The 27,176-nt window shown below is 40.9% G+C and overlaps 1 protein-coding gene across 22 annotated transcripts in view; it reads left to right on the plus strand.

Moving 5' to 3' along the window:
- NRXN1 (neurexin 1) overlaps positions 1-27,176 on the plus strand; it is a 1,123,636-nt gene that overhangs the window by 441,707 nt on the left and 654,753 nt on the right. Inside the window, exon 1 of one of the 22 annotated variants that reach the window (XM_074989559.1) lies at positions 23,742-23,814. The exons of the other annotated variants lie outside the window; for them this stretch is intronic. Within the exon in view, the coding sequence (XP_074845660.1) occupies positions 23,791-23,814 (24 nt within the window). The 5' untranslated portion in view covers positions 23,742-23,790. Of the gene's footprint in view, positions 1-23,741; positions 23,815-27,176 lie in introns of those variants that run through there. 22 annotated transcript variants of the gene reach the window in all.

Consider the following 27,176-nt stretch of genomic DNA (forward strand, 5'->3'; position numbering starts at 1 on the left):
CAGCTCTCTCCACATGGATGTTGAATGATTCTATGTAATTTTTCACCATAAATATCATACTATAACATCGATTAACCACTGTTAGGGGCTTTGTGGTCATTTCTGCCTTCCTCAGTTCTTGTCATGCACAGAAAGCAGAAGACCAGAACTCCAAATTGCAGGCAATGTGGTGTTAGTCAGGGTTAGTTTCAAGCAAACATATCTGTAACTCTGACTCCGAAGGGCCTTTCATATATTCATTTCCATAGCTGCCATAATTACACCTGAAGAGCCTGTCCTTGGTCCCACCCATTACAGATTATGGTCTTGCTCCATTTTGGAGAGTTGAGATTCTGGATGATTGGTACCACCTTTTTTATATCCCATGCAAGAAGTACAGAGTGAGGTTGTGTTTTGGTCTAGGACATGTATTTCTTTGGGTTGTAGAGTTTCTTATGAATTCTTCTCTATCCTCTCCTATCCCTCCTGACAGGTTGTTTGACCTTGGCTTGAGAGAGGAGCCAGATAGTGTTCCAGTGTATTCTCATATGCTCATACGTTAAACTACCACCATATCCAGTAATACTTTAACTTTATTCCTTATCTTTTCTCATTACACTAACAGGTCTGCCTGGCTGGGCAGAAGTAATACTGGGCTCAAACTAAGTACTGAATGAGATAGAAGAAAGGAGGGTGGGGGGGAGGTTAGAGATAATAAAAATGATAACAAGAATTTTATCTAAGAATCAGGTTTCACTATCAGCTTCCCCTATAATGTATCATTAATATAGTATAACCCTATCATTCAATGTTCAGACATTATCTGAATAATACTACTCTGCACTCTTTATCCATTGATCTTAAAGCCCACAAACTTTTGTGATGTAGATATTTTCCATATTTTAGATAAAATGGAACAGAGGTTTTAGACTACATAGCATATATTGCCATGCACATAAATATTTAAATAATAATGTCACAATAAATCAATGGTAGAGAACACAAGTAGATCCCAATACCTCATTGGGATTTTACTCCTGTAATTGGATTCAAATGACAATGCCTTTATTTTATGCCATGTTTCTATCAAAGTTACTTGAAAAATGGAGTACTTTATCTGGAGTATAGAATGTACATTCCCTTAATGAAATTCCCAGGACTTGTATTGTTCCTGTATATTAGAATGATACCAATGGTACCGAGGATCATGGTGGCTTCTCACACACTGTATTTATTTGAAGGCTAGATCCCTTCTGAAAAGATAAGCTGTCGCTCAAACAAAAATGACAGGCTTGATGTAGAACATACTTGGTGAGGTTCTATAGGCTATGATGTGCAAGAAATCAGACTTGCTTATAATGGTTCTTTCTGTTCTTTAAACATATGGGCTACGTCTACACTAGCCAAAAACTTCAAAATGGCCATGTAAGTGGCCATTTCGAAGTTTAATAATGAAGCGCTGAAATACATATTCAGCGCCTCATTAGCATGCGGGTGGTGCGGCACTTCGAAACTGACGCGGCTCACCACTGTGCGGCTCATCCAGACAGGGCTCCTTTTCAAAAAGACCCCAGCTACTTCGAAGTCCCCTTATTCCCATCTGCTCACAGGAAAAAGGGGACTTCAAAGTAGCCGGGGTCCTTTCGGAAAGGAGCCCCGTCTGGATGAGCCGCGCGGCGGCGAGCTGCGTCAATTTTGAAGTGCCGCGGCCGCCTGCATGCTAATGAGGCACTGAATATGTATTTCAGCACTTCATTAGTAAACTTCGAAATGGCCATTTGCATGGCCATTCGAAGTTTTTGGCTAGTGTAGACATGGCCATGAATTATCATCTTTAGTAATTTCCAATAAGTGTGGAAGTAGTGTTTTGGTTTTATGTTTGGTAGTAGACACATTCATTCCAGATGAAAGAGAAAATTATTAATGTCAGCAATTTTATTTTAACAAGGGGAAGTATAATTCTGTGTCATTAGAAATAGATTGATTCCAATTCCATTTGTTGATGATGCTTTATTTCTTCATATCCAGTGTCATGGAATATAATTAGCTGATTTTTACTGTTTCCTTCTCTCTGTTGAATAGTGTTTGTTCTAATAGAAAGGTAAAGGTTAGAGAATGTTTTATAGCGTAGTGTTCTGTAATGTCACAAATTTATGTATTGCAGTGGAAAAGATATAAAGCTAGAATTTTGCTTCTATATGAAAGCATTTTCTCTCTCTTCTGATTAATTTCCAAAACCCAGTAATGGTCCAACACCAATGCTGTCACCATATTTCTCTATGTATTTCATCAAAGCTCATGACCTCCTGTGTGATCAAAATGACATACTTTGCAGTTTCTGTGCTACAGCATGATCCTGCTCCTCTTCATGTCAATAGAAAAAATTCTCTTGAATGGAATGGTTCAGGATCAAGCCTAAAATAAGGTCATTGCCCACAGGAGGCACCTACATCTTGATAATTGAGTGACATGCATACTGTTTCCTTTATGTCCTTGATATGAAAATTGATATGTGTAAGGAGACAATATGATCATGTGGACTGTGAATCAGACTTTCTATGTGATGTTAAGCTAGTCTTTTCAGCTCTGTGTGTCTCATTTCCCATGTATTTAATGAGAAAAATACCTACTGCAGAGAGGTATTGATTGAAGTTTTGAATACTGTGACTTCTTCAATGGATGAAATTATAGAATTATGACTTAGTACCCATAGAATAACCCAGTGATATTTCTGTTAGGAATCCATTATTAATTACAAATGGCCAAGCTGAGTATATAAGCAAGTACAGTTAAATGTATGGAGATTTTTTTCCCACTTATACAATGGCTGAATGTAGCCCAAAGTTTAACAAATTTAAGGAACCTGAACCTGTTCTTTTCATATGACCTGTCTGTTGAACAAAACTTATGCATATTTCATAGTCAGACTATGATCCTCATCTCTTCTGACCTCCTACACATCGTGGTCTATTGAATTTACCTAAATTATCTCTGTCAAATAGTTGTAACTGAATGAGATCATATGTTTTAGAAAAGCATCCAATCTCAATTTACAAATTTCCAGTGAGAAGATGTCCCAAATAGATAATTAAGCTCACTGTTAAAAATATGTACCTTATTTCTGCTCTGAATTTGTATTGTTTCAGTCATTGGACAGTGTTAATGTCTCCTATATTGTAAAGCTCTTTATTACATTTCTGTTCCCCAGTATAGGATTATAGAATGTAACAAAGCCAACATCTAATCTTTCTTTCATAAACTATATATTTTGGGCTCTAACTCTCTGGCTATGTCTACATTAGAAGCATCTGTCTACAGAAGTTACTGTCAGAAGAGATGTTCCAACAAAACTTCTCTTGACAGATTGCATCTACACATAGAAGCAGATGGATCTTTTGATCCACTCTGTTGACAATAGGGCCCCCGGAGCATCTACATAGCTTTTTGAAGATTGTTTCTGTTGACAAAACACATTTTGTATGTAGATGCTCTGAGTTTTGTTGACAAAACGCCAGTTTTGTCTATGAAAGTCTTGAGTGTAGATGTAACCTCTCCATATAAAACATATTTTCTAGCTTTTTGATCCTTCCTATGGTTCCTCTCTAAGCCCTCTCCTTGAATAGTGAACAGCAGGAGGACACTATTCCAGTAGTCATACAAGCAATATAATCTCTCTGCTATTCAATATTTATACATCCAAAGGTTGTATTAGCTCTTCTTGCCAAATCACTGCACCAGGAGCTCATGTTCTGCTGTTTATCCAACATGACAACTAAGTCTTTTATAGAGTCACTTGAATTAGGTTAATATTGAATCAGGTGGTTCAAATTTCCACACAGATTATTTGCCTATCCCTGCTTATTAGGGGGTGGCTTGTTTTTGTTTTTTGTGTTTTTTAAAGTAAAAGTCTGGTTGGAGGAAATATCTGAGTCAGACAAAACCAAGCTGTTAAGTATAGGAGCATGTATGCTCCTCAGGTCCCTGGGTTCTTAATCAATATACGGTTCTTTCTCTCTGCTTGCCATACCCAATTATCACCTCTTTTGACATCAGTGAGAGCAGCATAGAAGGAGAGCAGATTGTGTTACGGTGTCTGTTATATGGGAAGGTTAAAAAGGATCCCCTTCTCTCCTAGTCGTTTGTGGGAAACTAGATATTTGTAGTCAGGAAAACAAATTTGAACGTGAAAACTGTTGGCTTCCATGTAAAATGTAAGCATTTCTGGAAAACCAGCAGCTTACACATTTTGCATAGAACTTCCAGGTAAGAAACACAGCACAGTTTTTGTTTTGTTTTGTTTTGTTTTTTTTTCCTGCGGGGGGGGGGGAGAAAAGAATTTCACAGATCTTTAAATAGAATGTATAACAAAACCATGAACATATCCTATTACTAGAAGTGAACTCAAAACACATTGTAAAAGACATATTTTTTCAACTAGGAGGAGAAACCCTTCAAAGGAAATTTTCACATACAGTCCAATAAAAATCAGTGGTGGATTTGTGGTTCTTCTTTGAGGACGGTCCCTATAAGTGGTTCAGTTTAGGGCTATGTCTACACTACAGCAGTCTTTCCAAAGAAGTTCTTCTGGAAGATCTCTTCCAAAAACACTTCTTTCAAAAGAGCATGTTCACAAACAAAAAACCAGATCAAAATATCAATCTGCTCTTTTGATGGACAGTGTCTACACGGCTCCACCCTCTTTAAAAAGAATGGGCCCAAGATCAAAAAGTCTGGGGCCACAAGAACTGTTTTTGTGTAGATGCCCCAGGGGCCATTTTTCAAAAGTGTTTTTTTTCCCCCCCAAAAGAATCTTTTGGAAAAAGGCACTCTTTCTCATCTGGGAGAGGCAGAGGGCTGCCAGAAAAAGTGCTGTGTTCTTTTGATTTCAGATCAAAAGAACACATTTTGTCCGTAGATGCTCTTTTGGCTCTTTTGGAAAAGGCCTGACTTTTTTCTTAAAGAGCTTGCTGGTGTAGACACAGCCAAGGTGTCCTGATGCTCTGAATTGTAATCAGTGATTTGTGGCAGCAGTGCCCAATGGAGCTGTGTGGCAGCATAGCTGTCTCCAACCACTCTGAGCAATAACAGAGAGGTGCACAACCAACTGTCCCCCAATTCTTTCTCTACTACCTTTGGTTTGAGTTTGAATGATCAGCAGCATCCTCTTATCTCAGAAAATACTTTTAGTGTAGATCGTTCATAGTGATAGTGTTACCTTAGTAATTCTTAATTAAAATATTTTGCCTTCCCAATCTGCCCCTGACTCTCTGGCAGCTGTGCAGCCTTTACACCAATAAGGTTGGTCTTTTTTTCTCTCTGACATGGAGTCTCTCAGGCATACCTGGTTCACCTGGTTTTAAATGCTGCCTGACTTGCAGACCACACACAGCAATCTCTGATTGCCATCTTCTGTTTGTCTGCTCCTCAAAAATGCCCGTACTGCATAAAAGTGACAGCCAGGACACAAAGACAGGGATTTCCCTTTGAAGTTCCTCATGATGGAGAAATCCCTCAGGTCAGCCTCTGACCCCAAGTCCAGGTCACACCTGGGCCAATATTTGCCAGGGGTAGCCTCTAAAAGGTCCACTTCAGCAATGTCTGCCAAATATCCTACCCTTAGAAAGGCTACCAAAAACCTGTCCGACCTCCCCTCATTGAGAGTCACCTAAATGAGCATGATCTCCAATGGAAAATTTGTCTCTGGACTACACTGAGAGCACCAGACTGTAAGGCCCTGGGACTATCTAGCACAAAGAGTCTCCAAGGAGCGCAGTTCAGATTGGTACCAAGCCAGTTGACTGCTCCAAGCAGATGAGCTGCCCCCTCCATCTCGAGTGACAAGAAAGGAGAGAATGATGCAATAATGTGTATTTCTCATCATTCCTCACCCAAGCCAGGCCCATCTCATCACCAACCACCTGCGGATTTACAAAGATGATATGGTCAGCCATGGGCACTGATACTCATACCATATTCACCTAACTACTAATACTGGAATCCATGGGCAATGTACAGAGCCCAAAACTGCAGAATCCTTAGCCCAGCATTCCGAGCACCCACAGAAACACAAGAGAAAGACACTGAGAAACAAAAGGACCCTATACAATAAGGATTAGAAAAGTCTAGATCTGTATGGGTGGAAATCTTACTTCTCAGCTGCATTTCAGTTCCACATAGCCAAGTATGTAGCCCTGCTAGCCAAATATATATATACCATCTATTCTCCAACATGTCACCTTCTGTTGAAAATGTATCAGATGACACCCAGTCTGAAACACCATCACCACAAAAAATGGATTCCAGAGATTATCATGAAGGGCTACTCCATCCCCTTTATTTCTGTCCTACCTGCCCACCCCTTCCCGATCCGTCTGCATGGACCCCTCTCATAAGCACCTGCTATATCAGACAATAGACCATCTTGTACAGTTAGGAGCCATGGAACCTGTACCTCTCAGAAAAAAAGACTGGCAGGTGGAGACCCATTCTGGCTTTAGAAAATCTCAACAAATTTGTGAAACTACAAGCATTTCAAAATGGTGAATCAAACCACAGGTCCTTGGCCTTGACCACCTTGGCCCTTGACCACCAAGTCCTCTTGGCCCTTGACCACCAAGACACTTACTTTCATATTATTATTCACCCATCACCCAGCAGATTTCTGAGATTTACCCTAGTGAACCAGCATTTCTGGTGCAGAGCAGTATGCTTTGACCTTTCCTTAAAGGTTGTTTTCCAAAGTCCCCACTGTCATCTCAGCTCACCTCCACAGACAAGGATTGATGATATTTCAGTATTTAGGAAACTGCTTAATAAGGGGGGTGGCACTCAGTTCTCATGAGCAGCCCGATCTTGTTGTGTTCATGTGCCTACTGCCTATGTTTATCAGCCTGTGTGATGATTCAGCCGTCTATTTGAATCAAATACCCATTCCTAAGTGTACATTTATCAAGGGCCCTCACTCAGTCTATTTCCTCCCTTGGACAGGGAGTGGTACCTGTCTGGTCTTGTAGCTTCTTTTGAAGACCTTCCTGACCCCTGATCAGCAGGTTCCTCTGGTAATCATTTCAGACTGCCTAGAAGACTTCTATATGGTCCTTTTCTAGGGTGGAGTGTGGCAAGCATGGCTTTCAGATTAGTCCACCCTAACAGAGGACACCAGTGCAGCAAGAGGCAGTTAACACCACGCAGAACACAATAACTGTTCACAGATCTAGGATTGCAAATAAATGTAGAAAAGACAGCAATGATTAATATCCAGATTAATAGGAGCCTACCTTGATTTTTCTCACAGCAACAGCAATAGTACTTCAACAGTGTTTTCTCGTTCTAATCAGCCTGACTTCATTGTCGATAGGCAGCCCACAAACCTTCACCAAAACATGAGTGTGCCTATTTGGGCATATGTCAGTGACAATGTCTGTTTAAAATATGCCAGACTACTCCACATGAGATGCTTGCAGACCTGGCTTTAAACAGTGTATTTACCACACAGATACTCTCTGAGCAGAGATCTCACAACGCTACGCACAATAAAAAATAAAACAAAATTTGCTAACATGATGGGGACAAAGAACATCTGCTCAGGAGTCCCTTTCCAGCAGAGAACTACAACCATGACAATCACACCAGATGTTCCCCTAGTAGGTTGCGGGAGGGGGGAGCATATCTGTGCGATAGTATAATCAAAGGTTGCTGGTCCCCAGTGGAGTCCAACCTACAAATCAACTAATTGGAGCTAAGAGTCCAAAATGCATGCAAGAACTTTTCCCTACTAATCAAGAACAAAGCCATCAAGATCCTCATGGACAATATAGCAAGCTGGTTTATATAAGCTTTCAAGGGGGATCATGATCATACACCAACAGCTTAGAGATATCAGCATCCTATCTGCTGGGATATTAGAGTTTCCCCACCATAAATCTATTTGCAACATTACAGAATGCCACATACCCACAATATTTGTCCAGAATTGGACTGGGACATTGCTCCTTATGCAACTCTCTCCTCATAAAATGGGAGGTGCCACTGATATCTCTTCTAAGCTGAGTCATTCTCAAGATCAGGCAGGACATATCCAGGGTCATTCTCATTGTACTCACATGGTCCAGACAAACGTGAGTCTCATGCCTACATCAGATGGGAATGCCTCAGATCTTTCCCTTCTTACCTCACCTTCTATCACAAGATGTGGAATGTGTGTCCATTACCTCAAACTTGCAGTACTCCACCTCAAGGTCTGGTTACTCTGTGGCTAACAATGGTTGAGAAGGCCTGTTCTGAGTAAGTAAAAGATATTACTGTACAGTAGATGTATAGATGAAAATGATTCTCCACCTGGTGCCAGGGCAAACAGATCTTTCCACAGCCATCCACCTACTAGGAATGCTTGATTACATACTGGGAATTTTTTTAAAGAATTAAGGCTATCCACAAACCCCATCGAAGTAGACTTGGCTGCTATAACCTCCTTCCACAACAGGGTGGATTAGGTTACTGTACTTGTTCACCCAACAATTAAATACTTCCTTAAAAGAATAGAAAACACTTATCTGACATAAATCTTACACCCTTGTGGGACCTCTGCCTTGTTCTATGTGTACTTATGGACAATCATGCAAACTTCTTGCAGTTTCCTCTTTGTTGCACTTATCCATGAAGGTGGCTATCCTTATTGCCATCAGATCTCCAAGATGCATGGGAAAATTAGGTGCTCTAGTGACATGCCAACCTCATACAACAGTCTTTAAAGATAAAATAATCCTACAACCACATCCTAAATTCATGCCCAAGGTTGCCTTCAGTTTTTATTTACCTTAACCCTTTTACTTACGTACATTTTTTTCTGAAGCCAAATGTGTGCAGGAAGGAAGCTTCCCTTCATAAACTGAAGATTCTCAGAGCAATCATTTTCTACACAGAAGAAAAGGGAAAAAAACTTTTAGAAAATCACCTAGACTACTTGTTTCCATAACAGAATGCTCAAGGAGCCAAACCATCTCAAAACAGAGACTAACAAAATGAATATCTGCATCAGTCCATTTCTGCTACCAAAACAGCAATTGTTCACTTCCACTGGGAGTTTTCCATGCTTCACCTCTCACCTAAGTGTTGGCAGCATCTGTGGCCTTTTTCAATAATGTACCTGTCATTGACATTTGCAGAGCAGCTGCCTACATCAGATGTGCAGTTTTGAATTATGGTATTATCCACCATCAGTAGACCAACTCTGAAGCCCTTCTCCTGTGGGGATGTGCTCCGTAGTCAGCTAAAATGGAGCACTTACAGGGACACTCCTTGGAGAAGAAGAGGTTACTCACTTTATACAGTAACAGGCTCTTTGAGTTGGTTGTCTCTGTGGGTTCTCCTTTATTCTGCTCCTCAATATCAGGCTGATTCTCTGAGGTACAGAGGAAACTGGGGCACTGATATGTAACTGGTTGGAATGGATAGAAATGGCTTCAGCCCATACACAGCCCAAGCAGGCATTGTTACCACAAATCTATAATTACAAACAGGGCATCAAGGCACCTAAAGTGATTTACATGTGAGCAAAAGAAATTCTAGCTTCCCCAAGACTTCAATGGCTTTTTAGGTGATATTTAATATAGGGAGGGAGGAGGCTAGTAGAATTGTCACTTAATTCAAATAATCTGGAAAGTATGTTCAGCATAAAAATGGAAAACAGAAAATAGTTATTTTTAAAGAGAAGAATGTTCACATCTTAAGTGTCTCTGTACATATGCAGAAAGTGTGGAAAATGACCACATAGAACTATCATTGTTTCTAAATAAATGTAGCCATGGGCTACAACAATTAACATAATTTAAACCTAATAGGATGAGTTGGTTTTAATACTGTGGGTTTTTTTCAAGAACAACAGCAAAAAAAAATCATTTGACAGATTTTTCACTAGCTTCAATTTGGAATGTGCAAAAATTCAGAGAACTGTAATAGTTAAGTACCTGATGGGATAGGAGAGACCTCAAAGAATCCTCTAACCCATTTCCATACACTGAAACAAAATTAAGGATATGTAGTATATAAAGAGGCTATGTTTAATGTTGCTAAGCAAGTACTGTGCTAATGTTATTAAGCAAGTACTACACTAACTCTGAATAACATGATTTCCTACAAATATTTTTTGAAGAGTGTGAGTACCAAACACCAAAGGAATTTTGTAGCATGGTAAAATGGAAGTATTGTAGTGAATGGGGGAATTCAGGGTGACCTACTATGAGGAAATACTTCTTGACAGTGGGAGTTATTAGATCAGAGGTGTTAAAAGCTTATCTCTGAAAGTAGGCTGTATAAAACAGTAGAAGGTATTCTGTAGGGAATTATCCTACACTTGATGCAGGGATGAGCTGGATGATGTCTTCTATATCTCTGAATTCTATGCATAATTTATAGGCATGTTTTCTTTTCTTTGTCAAAAGCAGCACTATCTCATATATCTCACATCTTGATGTAGCAAAGTGAGTTTTCTGTCCTTCCAGGTTTGGTACATTAGTAACATATAACATGTACATGAATGTTTATTTTCCCTTTTTAAATTGTCATGTTTTGCTCAGAAGAAGTAGAGAAAATATGGGACTATGAATGGCATAGGTTAATCCTGTATGAGAACAGGGATTAGCTGGATGGTCTGATGAGTATCCTCCATTTTCATTGTTTATATGGGAAATTTAAGGCCTTGGTGAAATTCATTGCAAAATTCCCATTGACTACAACATGAAAATATAGTGGTATTTTGTATAAATACTCCTGATAATAAGGCATGGATTAATGTAATCCAAAAGAGACAAGCAACGTTTTCTTATTCTTTTGTATTTAAGGAGCAGCGAAACATACTTTGTGAGGGCACTGACCTTAAACAAAGAGGGAATATACTTGGACACAGAATTTGAAGGAAGTACTTGCACTCTGACCTGTCTAAGCCCTCTTAAGATCCCACATCTGCACACTCTCAAAATTGTTTATACCTGAATTTCCTTGATTTTAGTAGTCTCCATTGTGGTCTCTTTCCTTGGCCTCTCCGGCATATTTTCTGGCCATAAACTTGCTTCGTGTTGCCCCTCCACAGAAGTGGGATCTCATAGTCCAAATGGCTCTACACCCCCTGGACTGGGGCTGTCCCCCACTCCAAGACACCCTAATAGATTAAGCACATGCTTTCTCCAAGTTCCAGACTTGTAGGTAACCTTGTTTAGAAGAAGGAGACAGGGAGGGGTACAGACAGAAGGGGTGTTATACAGAGCGTGGCAACTGGGAGCAACTGCAGTACCATGAGAATGGGCAGCAGGGCTGGGGCTCTGCTATCTTGCCTGCCACAAAGACTGGGTAAGTAGCTCCCCTGCCCAAAACCCAGAGCCTGCCTCCCCCATGGAGAGCCTAGAGGCTGTGGGGCTTGAGGGGAGAACTGCAGGAAGGAGGCAGCCCCTAGACATCCTACAAGCCACAGAAAGGGATGTTGATCACTGGGGACAAGCCTCAGAACCTCCCCGACTCTGATACCCTGCAGGTTGCAGGGGGAGGTTGGAGGGAACCCCCATAATCCTGACCCCATCATACAGCCTGTAGGCTGTGGAAGGCAGTTGAAGACAATCTGCAGACAATGGCTACATCTACACTTCAGAAAAAAAACAACTTCAAAATGGCCATACTAATGGCCAAATCGAAGAATACTAATGAAATGCTGAAATGAATATTCAGTGCCTCATTAGCATGCTGCCGGCCATGGTACTTCGAAAGTGCTGCATTTCACTTGCCCGTGGCTCGTCCACATGGGGTCCTTTTCGAAAGGACGCTGCAAACATCGAAATTCCCTTATTCCTATCAGCTGATTTTGATGTTATCAGGGTCCTTTCAAAAAGGATCCCCATGTGGATGAGCCGCGGGTGAGCAAAATGTTGTACTTTTGAAGTGCTGCAGCTGGAAGCATGCTAATAAAGCACTGAATATTCATTTCAGTGCCTCATTAGTATTCTTCGATTTGGCCATTATCATGGCCATTTCAAAGATTTTTCTAAGTGTAGACATGGCCAATAATATATATTGAACCTGCAGAACAGTAGGTTACATCTACACTACAAGATAAATTGTATTTTTTTACTGCTGGGTTTTAGAAATTCAATTTTGAGCATCCTCTCCTTTCCATAGGCTCCCCAAAAATTTGACTTATTTTTGCCACACATAAGTCACCAATTATCAACTATTGCAGCAGTGAATTGTGGGAGCCTATCCCATAGCCCTGTAGCACTCTGGGTATTTTCACTAGTGCATCATGGGAAAAACATGACCCACAAGTGGCTATGGGTATCTGATGACATCTTCTTACATTTCATTTCCCTCATTCCTCTGTCGTGTTATGCAAGCATCTCTATTTCCAGGCAGAATCTTGCTTGTATAAGCAATTTACTTTTTATGAAGGAGGGGAAGGGTAGCAAAGCAGTTTGAGTATTTGCCTGCTGAACCCAGGGCTCAATGTTTTTCATAAGAAGGTCTTCCCACTCAGATCAGTGATCTGAAATGGATTAATCCATAACTGTGAAAAGAAATTCTGTGTCACTTAAGGCCTGAGCCAAAGCCCATTGAAATCAATGGGATTATTTTCATTGACTTCAGTGGCATTTGGATCAACCCCATATTGAGGTATTGCTCCATCATATTTATTTCTTGATGGTCCATAATTTAGAAATGTATGTCTAATGCACACTGCAAATACAAATGGCTCATTATATCAGTTATAGTGCCTTTGGTCACTCCAAGCCTTACCTGGCTAACTGTGGTAATTGGAGAGCTCATACATTGACTTCAATGGCTTTTGGACCAAGCCCATGCAGAGCTAGTGCTGTCACTTTTATTTCTTGATGCTCCATGATTGAGAAGGGTGTTACACTGAATGCCTGCCCTCTCCACTTTCGATGGCACTTCCTGTGCCTACCGAATATTTTAGCCACCTGGGGAGACTTTCCCCCTCCCTGGCGGCAAGAAGCCCCCCAAATCTTTGCCACCCTTGGACCCCTAACTGTGCGCAATCCAGGACACGGTGCTGCCAGGCAGCATGGTCAGCACCAAACGGCAGGCACGTCCTTTTATTGAGTTGGGAGCTAACCACGTGATGTGGCTGAGCATGGCGCCTGTCAGGGAGGGAGGGAGTTTCACGCACAAATTCAAACCTCTGAGAAGATTATTCTCTGCCTCTTATGCAAGCACAACCCCCACAACAGCCTTGCTGCCACATGGTGCGGTGGGGCAGTGGCTGGCACCAGGCAGCGAAGAAAAACATATCAAGTGTAGGGACAGAATCCCGAACTCTGTGCTGGGTCTATTTTTAATGGGCAGATGCACTCACAGTACTAATAGCAAAGAAAGAGACTTTTCTAAGGCTCCCATACCAACATGACCCCACAGCCACAGGCTTCCTGGTCCTGATGTGAAATTCGTGGTCTTCCTGTTACCTAATTCCTACACATTTGAGAGCAGCAGCCAGATCGTAGCTCTGAAGGGCATTGTGGGTTACATATGGGATACCTCTAGAGGCTAAAAAATTGGATTTTAAGATGTGGTGCTTCCACACTGGCCTTTAACTGACCTTCTGAATTCAAGCTTGATGCTATACCCAGCTTGATGATATTATGATATTGATATTAGTGTTCCCTAAACTGAGCTACTGGTATTTATAGTAAAAACCATCATGTGTTAATATCACGCTAACTGCCTTAAATTCCAGTTTATCTCGTAGTATATGTGTAGCCCAGGATAGCAATATATAAAGTGGAAATGTGTGAGATGCAGAAAAATCTCATAGTAGAAAATTTTGGTGAAGAAAGTTTTTTTTTCCTTTGCTTTTAATCAGACTGCTCACATTGAGCACTATTTAGAGGGATAAAACACTTTTCTCATAGTATGAGCATACAGATAAAAAGCTTGCAGAATGGGCCAGGATCTCTAGTGTGCACTGTCAATCCCAAACTCCTTATAGCCTAAAATTTAAAGGAAAGAGGGCAGAAACTGGGAATAAAAAAATTACATTTGTGTTAGCAGCTTTCCTTTCCTCAGGACAAGACGTGCAAAACCCATAAAATTATCAGTATCCTAGAACTTATAGTGGCTCAAAACCTTGTTAGAGTGAGACATTTGTATATGTTTCATTTGGATTCTCTTAGCCCATATTCCCCAGTGCTTTATTCAAAATCCTCTTTCCTTTACTGAAACATTCATTTTTAAATTTAAAAAAAATCATTTAATACCAAACTACAAAAAGTAGGACTTTAGAACATGCCTCTGGCATCCATTTCCACATCATGCAGTAATATGTCATATAAGCAGCAGTTCTCTGGTGATGTATTACACTACTAGATTATAGTTACTGCGCTTTGAGAACATATTTGTGTAATGCACCATGAAGGCTAAGGCTGTGAGTGAAACTAGCCAGTGTGAGGTACTCTAGTACTGGGTATCAGCTTTAGATTTCTCATTTCTAGTGGCTTTTCAAATTGATTATTTTGCCAGCTCTAATCATGCTGGAAAATTCAATTAATTTAGTCCATTCCAGCCCTATGGGAAATTGACTTCTTGGGACCTGATCCCAAACTCACTATAGTAAATGGGATTTTTCCATTCATTTAAATAGGTATTAGATCATGCCCTGGGTGAATTGTTCAGTGATTTTGTTTATGTTCCTTCTAAAGTTTGTCTATGGTCGAGCGTTACTAGTTGTATGTGTGAGAGAGTGAGGAAAAAAAGAGGTTAGCACAGGAAAAATATTTTGCTGCCAAAACATTAAGTTGATGAAATGACTCATATGAGTGAAGATTTCTCCTGTAAGTAAGGGGTTGCAGGGCTGGGTTAGTTGGAATGGGTACTTTCTGACATATGCTGAATTATGACGTTGTAAATTTAAGGTGTGTGTGTATCTGTCAGAGAACTGTCATTGATTTAGTATAACCATTTCCACCTATTGGTTTCTGAAATTTAAATTAGGACAATTAGAAAGTGGAAGGAAAACAAGTGAAATCTCATTATCTTCATTAGATGCCTGTTGGAGTAGCTGTAAATATTATTCACTCATGGTTTATAGCAGGAGTTGTAATCTCTTTGTCTCCACTGGATGACTGCAGTAGTGTTAAAAGAAATTTAATTTTCTCTGAGCATTTTGGAAATATAGATAATCTCATCATCTCTCCTGGGTGTGTATTGCTATATTTCAAATGTCAAAATTCAAACACGTTTTTCTTTATAAATTAACTTAGTTTTCTTTAAAAATTTTGAGAGAGATTTTAAAAGATATGAAGATTAGAAGGCAAACACCCACCTTGGAGCTGAACAGCAATTTTCTGATTGTCTTTCTCAGATGCCTTTAAAGAAAATCCTAGCCTTGAAAATGAAGACTGACTTTTGAATCTATCTATGCCTGGGAATGTATCTAATTTTACAGTAATCATCTTGATACCATCTCTGGCTCATCTATCTTAATTATGTAGCAGGGTGGTTCTTATAAATTTCCCATCTGTCTTAGATAACTATCTCCAGACCTGAAGAAGGGGGTCTGCCCCATGAAAGCTTATCACCTAATAAATTATTTCATTAGTATTTAAAGTGCTACATGACTGCTGGTTTGTTTTGTTAGAATACAGACAAACACAGCTACCTCTCTGTTATTATTAGATAACTATGTAAAGTTTAAATAACCTCAGTATTTGCAGTTTTGAAGATACCCCCTATAGAAAATGGAAAGAAGTACAAAGGTAATTTTGCAGATATAGAAGTAACCTTATGTGGGGAAAAATAGCTGGCAAGGTTTTCAGGACCACCTTATGAAAGCTAAATTGTCTACCATTCACTGTAGTTCTCATCCAGTGTCTCTGATGTTAACAAAAATTGTTCCATTACTTTTGGATCAGGAACTAAATGTTCATCAATTACAAGCATACAGGACAATAACTTAGCCCCACTGCAGTCAATGATGAAACTGTCTTAGATGTCAATGACACCAGGATTCACCTATTGTGACCAAATCAGTCTTTTAAATATCGTAAATCCTGTGACATTCTGCGTTCTGCTACCTTTACCACAATGTCTAGGTCAGCATATGTCATGCAGACTTCTTTACATAGCCATGTGGACTTCAGTTAAAGGACCACATTTTTAAAGGAACATTGGGAATTGTGCATGCACGTATACTTGAATTCACACATGTTGAGCATTATCAGCTTGTTATGTGTATGTGGTAGAATCTGTGACCTATGTACAGATGACAGGTTTCTTAGAAGATTGTGAAAACAGCCGTATGCATAGATGTAAGTCAATGTTTTGAAAATGCAGTTCCAAGACTGTAAATCAGGTCTTCCAATGTTTGACCATTGCTGAATGTATCAGGCAGCACTGAACATGTTTGCTCCTTAACTATGGTGCTGCCATTTTACATATTTGTTCAGGATGACAGTTGCGTGTTCAGGTATTTCAGTGGTGGGAGGCAATCTGAGAATACAGACAGTTTTATGCATCTATTATTTAAGATGTCCACATTCAAGTTGGACATGAATTGCTGTTCTTATCAATTGTTATAAAGCAGCAAGATGAAAAAAAATATTAGTAAATCTTCAGACAGATTGTTTAAAATCTGTTTTTATCAATTAACAGTCCTGGGAAGAAATTTACCAGCTGTTAAGCACAGGATATGTTAATCTTCATGAATTAGCTATTTGATAGATATGTGTAGTCACATATTGGACTACACTGTGATTTGGGCCTAGGTGTTTAGTATAAATGGATGCACATACTCATTTATTACCCTGCTGGAGTATGTGTACAGGAAGAAACTCTTCTTCTCCCCCCCCCAGAATATCTGCAGAATTAGGTATTTGTATAATGGTCAGTGTGAAGCAATATAGCAGAGCCACTGCAAAGGGTTCCATAACATACTGCTGTTCTAGGTCTGCAGCAAGTCATTCTCCCTGCTCTCCTTCACAGCAAAGAGGAGCAATGAGAGAATTGTGCATGAGAGTTTGTCTCCGCTATGGGATGGATCAATGCAGGGTGATTGATTTAGTGGGTCTAGTGAAGACGTGCTAAATCAACTGCCAATCACTCTCTTCTTGATTCCCATTCTCCACCAGAATGCAGTGATTAAGGGAAGTCGCTGGTAGAGTTTATTTTGTTGATCCAACATGCTGTGGACCCTGTGGCAAGTAGATCTAAGTTACGTCCATTTGAGTTATGCTAGTAAAGTAACTCACATTGTGTGGCTTAGACTAACTTGTACCTGTAGTGTAGACGTGCCCTTAGAGATACTAGAAGCCAGAATTCTTCCTCTGGATACTCCTGTGATGATGAAGGTTATGTATCCACAGACCTTGCTAGGGCCTATTCGAAGAACCATCTAGTCCACAATGAAGTGGAATGTTGCTTCCATGTTTGGAATCCTGTGGTCTCATAAATAAATAAAATGAATGAGGCCACTGAATACAGTATTGGGTACTTAACTATAGTCAGACTTAATATGTCAGGCTTGCCTACAAAACCTTCCTCCCCTCCGTGTCTTCTCCAGTTAAAGGTTTGTCAGTGTGAGGACTACATGATCTGGCACAGTATGTCAACAATATTAACAAAAGAAGATAGTATTAGAGTGGAATCTGTAATATTGCTTTAACTTTTGAAAACTGGGTTGTCCTGAAGTTAACTAGAAAATCTGTTTGACTGTATTGCATCTGTTCAGTTACTGACACATGATAGCCAAAAGAAAAAACTCTTGCTGGACTTTCATGTATTTTGTGCCTGCATTTTTATCTATAATTCATGTCCAGAGCTGGTCAAAAATGTTCCTGTGGAAAGAATTTTAATTATAAAAAGTAGTTTCATTGCAATCAAAAAGTTGGAAAATGTCAATTTCAACATTTTTCAGTTCCCAAAGTCACATTTTGAAGTGTCTATTTCATTAAACTGTCATTTCAATATGATTTTAAACTGAAGTTCCCCTTCAAAAAGAAAATGTTTGTTTCAGCATGAGAACAAAAGTCAGCATTTATGGGACAAATTCCCTTTCTCTAACACAGCTCAGTGTTCAAAAAAATGGAGATGTGAGAAATGCTGAGCACAACTGCTCAATTTCCTTAGTGTTAATTTTGTTACATTACAGCCTGCCTCCCAAATAAAACAAAAAAGGCATGCCATTATACAGTAATTTGATTACGAGGAAGTAGCTGAAATAAGCAAATATATTTTGGCAGAACTTAACGATATTTGCCATACAGTATGCTGTTTTTAAAAGTGTCTGCCCAAGAGGTTTTCAGGTCCATGTGAGTTCACAAATAATTTTGGCTGGCTCGAATGTGTATTTCTCAGTTAAAAAGAAAAAAAACAGAAAATTCATTCCACTCACTATTTCAAACAGGAGTTGTCTGAGGTTTTTTATAAGCTTTTACTGATCGTGTCACAAAGCAGTTGAGCTTGATTCTGAGAGCTATAGAGCACCTCTAATTCAGATTGAAATTATCCAGGGTTGTAATTGGTTAATGTCAGGCTCTGCTTATGTTGGATGGTATCAGGCTTTTGATCGCTGATTTTTTTTATTTTTTTGTTAACCTTGATCTTCTGAAATGAAAAGTTCTCGGTGCACATTAATATTGAGGATGAGCAGAACTTCCCAGTATCAAGCACTTTGTGCCCCACTTATAAGCTTTTAGGCTCATTATTGGAAAGATATAATTATTAAATGCTTATGTTGAAACCAGACTGTGTCACTATCATTAATGATTAATTACAAGGGTTGTTTTTAAAGACAGCATTAACCTTAAATAACATACTCATTAACACATAGTTGTACCAGGGCTGATTTACAGACATTGATGCTTTAGACCTCAATGAGACAGACATATAATAGATTTTGCTGCTTCTTGAATCTCTGTGGAATGCCTGAGGAGCAGGGAAAACAAAGGCGGCCTGGAAAACAAAGGAGTATAATACAAAATCCAGAGTGGTCAACGGAGAGTGGAAGGGTGCAGCTCAGGGGTAATTCTGTTAGAGTCGTGGTGGTGAAAGGAAGGCCACTTATGGTAAACATACAACTAGCGAAATACTGTTTTCCACTTTTGTAGATGTGGACTTTTACTGCACTACTGGCACCAACAGGACTACAGAAAGCACATAGCTTCCAATTGTCTTAAATGTTTTAGGTGCATCATTTGAAAGTGCTGGTGGACACAGAGTTTCTGACTGGAGAAGGAGCTTAGCTGAAGAGAGTTGTAGTGTTGCAGGTTGAGAAAGGAGGCTGAACAGACTCATATAAGAACAGGAAAAGGAAAGCTAGCAGTCCTGTAGCACCTTAAAGACTAACAATTTTGTTAGGTAATGAGCATACATGGGTAAGATGCACTTCATCACATTTTGGTAAATATAAGGTTGGGTTACATCTACACTAGAGAGTTTTGTAGACAAAACTGGAACTGGGGTATTGTCAACCAAACTCACAGAGCATCTACACACAAAATGGATTTTGTCAACACAAACTGTCAACAAAAAACTGTGTCAGTGCTCTGGGGGCCGTTTTTGTTGACAGAGCAGATCAAAAGATCAGTCCGCTTTTATGTATAAACACGACCTGTCAACAGAAGTTTTGTTGGAACGTCTCTTCCAACAGTAACTTCTGGAAACAGATGCTTCTCGTGTAGATTTAGCCCAGGGTTGACAAGGAAGAAGTAAAAGGAAAAGACAAAAAAAGAGGGGAGAGGGTGGAAGTCACCTATCATTAATAGGACCTCTGGAAAGAGTAAATTAAGTGGGATGAGCGCCATTCTCCCCACCCTGATATGAGTTGACCCTGTTTTTTTTGTTTTTGCTCCAGAATCTGAAGAAGTGGGCCTTACCAAGGAGAGCTCATTACCTAATAAATAAAATTATTGGTCATCAAGGTGCTACAGGACTGATTGTTTTGGTTTTTATGCAGCTACACATTACACAGCTACTCCTCTCAGACTATTTACCATGCAAGGAAAAGGAAAGAGCCGCACTTTCCAGGAATACAGGAAAGAAAACTCAGTTAAGTCACCAAGGAAAGTATAAGAATTTCTTTTCAATAAATTACTGGCCAATATTATATTTGGTTAAAAGTAAATCTCAGTTAGCTAAGTAGGGCAGAAGTTAGCCAGCAGTAGGGTGACCAGATGTCTTGTGTTTAATGGAACAGTCTTGTATGTAAGCCCCTCCACAGGCGTCCCTACTTTTTCTTAAAAGTGGGCAAATTGTGACATATTTTCTGTTTCTTCCCTCCCATCTGTACTGGTTGGTCCTGATACTGGTCAGATCTTTGCTTGTCAGCTGCTGACCCACTAGTGATGAGAACTGGGGGAAAAGTGGCAGGTAATGGGGGTGAATGTGTAAGGCTGTTGGCCAGGCAAAGCTGCTGTGTGTGAGGTGTGCTTGCTCCCCATGAGTGCAGTCCCTCTGTGTGTCTCTGTATCCCACAAACCTACTGGGTATACTTCACTATCCCATGCAATGGCACTTGCACAGAGAGAAAAAAATGAGTCTTCTGTACAGCCTCAGCTGAGAGCCAGCTGGCTTTTAGCTCAAGTGGTAGAGGCTAATGCACTAAGCTCCAGTGTTCCTAGTTTTAGTTCTGCCTTTTGGCGTTACACCTCACTCATTGCCTGTCCCATTTCCAGCCAACACGGGTTGCTGTGTTGCAGTGGCTAGTGAGCGTGGGCAGGCAATAGCTGGTTACATGTTGCCTCTTCTGCCTACCCACTGGCTCATCACGTACTCCTATTCTCACTGTCCTCTCCCGGCTGTACCCCTTCACCCATTCCCTGCCCTTGCACCCAGCACTGTGCAGACAGCCAGCTCCTTGACAGATCATTCAGCTACTCAGCAGCCTGGCTGGTAGGCTCCTTCCTTTGCAGCCTGGCTCTGGCTTTGCTGGCAGCTGTGGAAAGCTCATGATCCTCTGGCCTAGGACAATGGCCTGGAGGAGCCAAGCCCTACCTGTGCCAAAGCCCTACACAGCCCTGGTACAGGAAAGTTCCTCTGGTCTTTCAAAGCTGCTCCCATCCTATTTACACCCCAGATCTGCAGGCTCTGCAGCTGCTCTCTGGTCTGGGGCTTAGGACCCTCTTCAGTCACTGATTCCTTCCAAACACTCTAAAGTGTCTTTTGTTCCAGGGACTCCACAATCTAAGTGCAGAGAGAGATGATGGTCTTAGAACCCTCTTCACTCACTGATTCACTCTGATTCCTGCCCCCAGGAAGTGAAGGGCTGCTCTGTTCCCTAGGTAGTCTCCCCTGCTAAGCCACCTCTTCGGCATGGTTTAATGAAGCCCCTGCAGACAGGTTCCCAGGGCCCTAGTGCACAAGGCATTTTTAGGGATTAGCCTCTGCCTTTGCTCGCTGTAACCAGGGGAGTGGTGGTGTCTGGGTTACATCCATACCAAGCAGCAGTGTTAGCTGTCTTTCTGTGATCAGAAAGGGACAAACTGTTTCTATCCACAGAAGAGTAGATGTGGGGAGGAGGAAAGAGATAATCTGTGCAAAGACATGGGCTGAGTCATCCCTGTCTCCTATCCCCACCCTCAGTGACTGAAGGCAGCTTCCATCCCTTCCCTCCTGCAGCGTTGAAAGGCTGCTCCTGGACGTGCTTTGATGTGAACCCTCACAGAAATCTGAGGGGAGGCTGTGACCCTGTATGCCCTCCCCATGTTGTCTCAGGAAGACACAGTGCTAGATGCCAAGAAGGGAATGTTTGTTCAGGGGGCTCAGGCAGGCATGCAGGGTGGAGAGCACTGGTCAGAGCACATTGAGTCAGGTGATCGGCCACACAATTCTCATAGGTGAGAGGTGTAAGGGAGTGTTTTTTGTTACCCCTCCCCATGCAAATCTTAAAGAAAAGAAAGTAAGTATAAAGACTCCAGCTACTCTGTAGTTCTGTTTAACGGGGCTCAGTCAACTAGGTAATTTGAATGTTTGTACTATGTGACTGCTGTTGAACTCATTTACATAATTTTACCAGGTGCGTTGTATTCAGCATAGGGAAATGTGGTCATTCTAGCCATCAGCCGTTTAAGTCCATCAGCAATGCAGGCTGACTGTAGTCAAGCAGAACGTTAGCCAGGAACTGCACCAACTATTGAAGGAGATAGGGAACAATATATTGTAGCTAGCCCACCAGATGCCAACTCCACAGAATGGGCAGCTAACCACCATAGTAAAAGAAGAAGGAAATGATCTAGCTGGAAACTAGTGGGGATGCCAGTTAAGATCCACCCAGCAGTCTGGAAAAAGTCCAGTTTCAATCTAGGCTGAATAGGCTATTTGCCCAGGAGTGGAACAAAGGGATCCTTTCAAAGCATGAATCAGCCAACAGAATGTAACAGCACAAATTGGAAACCAGACAGAAAGGCACAGAGCCAACAGCTTGCCAGCAGCTAGATACTGAAGCAATATAGAGAGACAGAGCAATCCAGGCTGTCAGGCAATTATTATTCTAGAGATGTAATAGGCTTAGGACATCAGCTGGTAGTTAGAGGACTGAAGGGAAATGCCTCAGAAGGAAAAGCTAGAAAAGGGTGAAATAGAAAAGACCTTTGTTTTCCCCAAGCTATAGAGATTCATGTTCTGCTGATAAATTGATTGGAGCCTAAAACAGTTTGCATATCTATTTATAAACCGGTAATTAATCTGCTACAAAGAATTGTTCAGATGCTTGTAAATAATACAAGTTTGAGATCTTTTATTAACCCATTAAAACATTTCCAAGCTTATTTTTAATTTTAGTATTAATATAAACAAATCTTCCACATGGACTCTTAGGTATAGTAGAGCCACATGGCCCCTACCCTAGACTTAAGTCCCGTTTAAAGACCTACCTCTACCATGCTGCTTACAGTGTGGTGAGATTGCTGGTTTATGAAAAGCCCATAGTTATTCCTCTTCCCATCATCTCTCTCTGCTTCATTCTCTGTACCTAGATTGTGGAGTCCCTGGAACAAAAGACACTTTATTAGAGTGTTTGGAAAGTACTCTGAATATTACATGTACTACCTTAACCAGATAAGTAATGACTTAACTGCTCTATTGGAATCACTGTGCACTCTGACTTAACTTCTCTTGTTTACAGTCTTTAGGAAGTCCTTGCACTTAAAGCATGGCTTTGAGCAGAGAGGGTTGTTGGGGAAGACTAAAATAAATGGCACATTTTTAACTTTTATTGGAACTTTGTAGCGCAGTTAGCTAAATGCCATGTGTGATGAGGAAGGTGGAGAAAATCGAACACTCAAAAAAAGAATCTCCAAATAATCCCTTATTCTAACAATCACTTGAGGTTGTAAATAATTTGTTTTGTATCCTGGGTTTTGTGTGTTATAGGCGTGAAAAGCCACTTTCACCTTATACAATAAATGTTGTTTCCCTTTGGGTGATTTGCCTTTTCTTTCCATTTTGTAACTTATGCTATGGTGAAGGCTTTATTCCTACTTGGAAGCTGATTCAACCAATGCGGAACCAACTTGCTCCCAAGTGTCACATTGTGGGCGCTGCCAAGAAATTTCTAAGAAAACTGTTAGTAGTCTGGCTATTAACAGCAGGGCTTAGAAAGAAGAATAACAGTACATTCTTTAAAAAGCATGTAATTAAAACACTCATGTCCACAGCAGTATGAAAACATTGCAACATGCCTACATCAAAGCCATTATTACAAACTTAGCTTTTCATATTTCTACGAAAGTGATATATTAGACATTATACCGTTGAACTATTCTCCCCCCACAGGAAGCAAAACAAAAAAGTCATTCTTTTGCATACTGAGATGTCACATTCATGCAGTCTGAGCAACAGAACCTGGTAAGAATCAAGCTTTTGCAATGTCAGCTTAGTGACTTCCGGCTGAGCAGATCAGTTTGGCTACGTCTACACGTGCAGCCAACATCGAAATAGCTTATTTCGATGTTGCGACATCGAAATAGTCTATTTCGATAAATAACGTCTACACGTCCTCCAGGGCCAGCAACGTCGATGTTCAACTTCGACGTTGCTCAGCCCAACATCGAAATAGGCGCAGCGAGGGAACGTCTACACGTCAAAGTAGCACACATCGAAATAGGGATGCCAGGCACAGCTGCAGACAGGGTCACAGGGCGGACTCAACAGCCAGCCGCTCCCTTAAAGGGCCCCTCCCAGACACAGTTGCACTAGACAACACAAGATACACAGAGCTGACAACTGGTTGCAGACCCTGTGCCTGCAGCATAGATCCGCAGCTGCCGCAGAAGCAGCCAGAAGCCCTGGGCTAAGGGCTGCTGCCCACGGTGACCATAGAGCCCCGCAGGGGCTGGAGAGAGAGCATCTCTCAACCCCGCAGCTGATGGCCGCCATGGAGGACCCAGCAATTTCGACGTTGCGGGACGCGGATCGTCTACACGGTCCCTACTTCAACGTTGAACGTCGAAGTAGGGCGCTATTCCTATCTCCTCATGAGGTTAGCAACTTCGACGTCTCGCCGCCTAACGTCGAAGTTAACTTCGAAATAGCGCCCGACACGTGTAGACGCGACGGGCGCTATTTCGAAGTTGGTGCTGCCACTTCGAAGTAGCGTGCATGTGTAGACGCAGCTTTTATGTCCTGTCTCCCAAAAGAGGTATCCTCAAGTTACAGATAGGGAAACTGAGGCACTGAGACCTTAGCTACATAGTTACATTGCTGAAGATGTTGTCACTGTATCCACGTGACTATTTCTAGTTATCGCACTGTGGACCGTGGCGTGAATGTACCCTTAGACATTCATCTCCCTAGCAGTTGAATGTTACCTGCAAAATCTCCCACCAATTCCTAATATATTCCCAGAATTGGGCCAGTGTATGAGTGAACCATTTTTTCACTATCATAATTGGGGGCCTGATTGACCATACTGCTACTTCAGTTTTACAATGGTATAACACCTAAAATCAGTGGCATTGAACAGAAGCAAGGCAGGGATGAATTGGGCCCACAGTTTTGATGATGACAAGATAATTCAGTGGGCCTTCAAATATAATCTTGGTTTCCTGGGGAGTTCTAAACAATGGTGATTTTTTTTGTATACATTTGTTTTTCTTTAATTTGCAGGAGGATCGTAAAACTAATGCAACATATATTTATGCTCTGCATTAAGTACATCTCTTCTGCTTTTTAAAGGGTACGTCTACACTAGCCCCTTCTTTATGAAAAGGGAATGGTAATGAGCGAGGTTGGAAGATGCTAATGAGGGTCTTACATGATTATGCAGCACCTCATTAGCATAATGGCAACTACAACAATTCCAAAGTGCCTCTTTTGACTCACGTGCCGACCATGTAGACAGAGTCCTTTCTAAAGGCCCTTATTCCTATTTGGTTTTAGGGCTTTTGAAGACTGGGGGGGTCCTTTCAAAAAGCCCCTGTCTACATGGGCAGCATGCATTTAGAAAGGAACACTTTTGAATTGCTGTGGCAGCCATTATGCTAATGAGGCACTGCATATTCATGGAAGCACCTCATTAGCATCTTCCGACCTCGCTCAGTACCATGCCCCTTTCAAAAGGAATGGGCTAGTATAGCCATAGCCAAAGTGTCTGTTGCATTATATGTCTTGTAACATTATGGAGAGTGAATGCAGAAAACTACAGAAACAGTAAACAGTGCAAGCTTGATGTCTTTAGTCAACCATTCTACATAGCTCTCAGGGGTTAGTTTGCCTCTATGCCCAGAGTGCAATGCTTACTTTGAGACATTTGCCATTCAGATCCAGAGTTTGTTTATTGTAGATTTTCACCATATTGGATAGTTCTATTTTTTTTTAATATTTTTGTTTTATATTCTAGCAACCAAACATTGTGTGTAACCATCATATTTGTTTAATACCTGACTGCAAACAGTGTAGTAATCTTAAGGGCATAAACCAGATTAATTTGCTGTTCTGATTCCTATTTACACAACTTTATGAGACTCCTTCTACATAAAAAAGTGCATGTGGCTTTCAATAAGCTAGCAAAAGTAGTGTAAATAATAGGCTTGTTAATAATCTTTGGTCCATATGTCTGAAGTTCTGAGAAGAAATGATTGACTGTGCTGGTCCGTTTTTGCCCTGAGGAGTGGACCCTGATTACAACACTGACATGCTTATTCATGCTTAGTAATTCCCTACTCCACAGGGAGCCCTACTGAAATCAGTTCTAAGGATGGCACTAGTGAGCCCTAATTGACTGAGGTTCCCACTGTGTAAGATTCCCACAAATGATAGATTGAGAATTTGGGGAGATGAAGCAGAGAACTTGTGTAAGTGTCTACACAAAGTATGTTTGCTAACAGCTAACTTTAATACAGCTAGTACCATACCTAGAGCAGAGAAGCCATGACAGCATAAACTGGTTGCCAGAGTATCCTGGGTGAGCCTATACATCCTGTGCTGTTGCACAAGCTACCACTTCACTATTATTAAGACAGATGCTATCTAGATTATGGGTAGTTTATACATGCACCATATTAAAACATGGTTGCCTGATTACAAGTCTCAGACTCTAATTCAAAGATCCTGCTGCCTCCTTGGCCTTTAGGTCAGATCAATGAGAGGACATTTCTGGTTGTCTTGTATGTTTACCTTACTGAAGTCTTCAACAGAATGGCCCACTACATTGAAGTATTCACTGATAGGCTTATGTGTATTGAGTCTCTTGATGAGTCATTTATCCTGTTTCTCTAGGATGATGTAGTAATGTTCAGCAGACACCAACTAGTACCCTATCTATCTGTTATGATATGGATCCATAAGTATTCAAGACCTTTTGTATCTGTTTTGAAGTATTTAATGATGTGTCTGAACTGCAATAAAACACTGCAGTTGGCCCATGTCAACTGACCAACGTTTGTGAGGGTTGGGATGGAGCCTGGGCTCAAGGACCACTGATAACCTCCAGCCAAGCCCACATACACAGGTATAGAAAATGCAGTTCTGTAGCCCCCTAGCCTCAGCTGTATGAGCCTGAGCCAGCTGATGCAGGTTGGACACAAGTGTTTTATTATAGTGTGGACATAGAAACAGGTAAAGGCATTTTTACGTAGTGTCTTATCTCTCTTTCCCCTTTGTCTTCTCAGTGTTTCCTAAAAAGCTTATAACCTTTAGCTGTGTCTACACTACAGAGTTCTGTTGACAGAAGAGGCCTTCTGTTGACACAAGTAGGGCGAATCCATGCT

Source organism: Carettochelys insculpta, chromosome 3 (assembly GCF_033958435.1).
Source record: "Carettochelys insculpta isolate YL-2023 chromosome 3, ASM3395843v1, whole genome shotgun sequence".
Classification (NCBI taxonomy): domain Eukaryota; kingdom Metazoa; phylum Chordata; order Testudines; family Carettochelyidae; genus Carettochelys; species Carettochelys insculpta.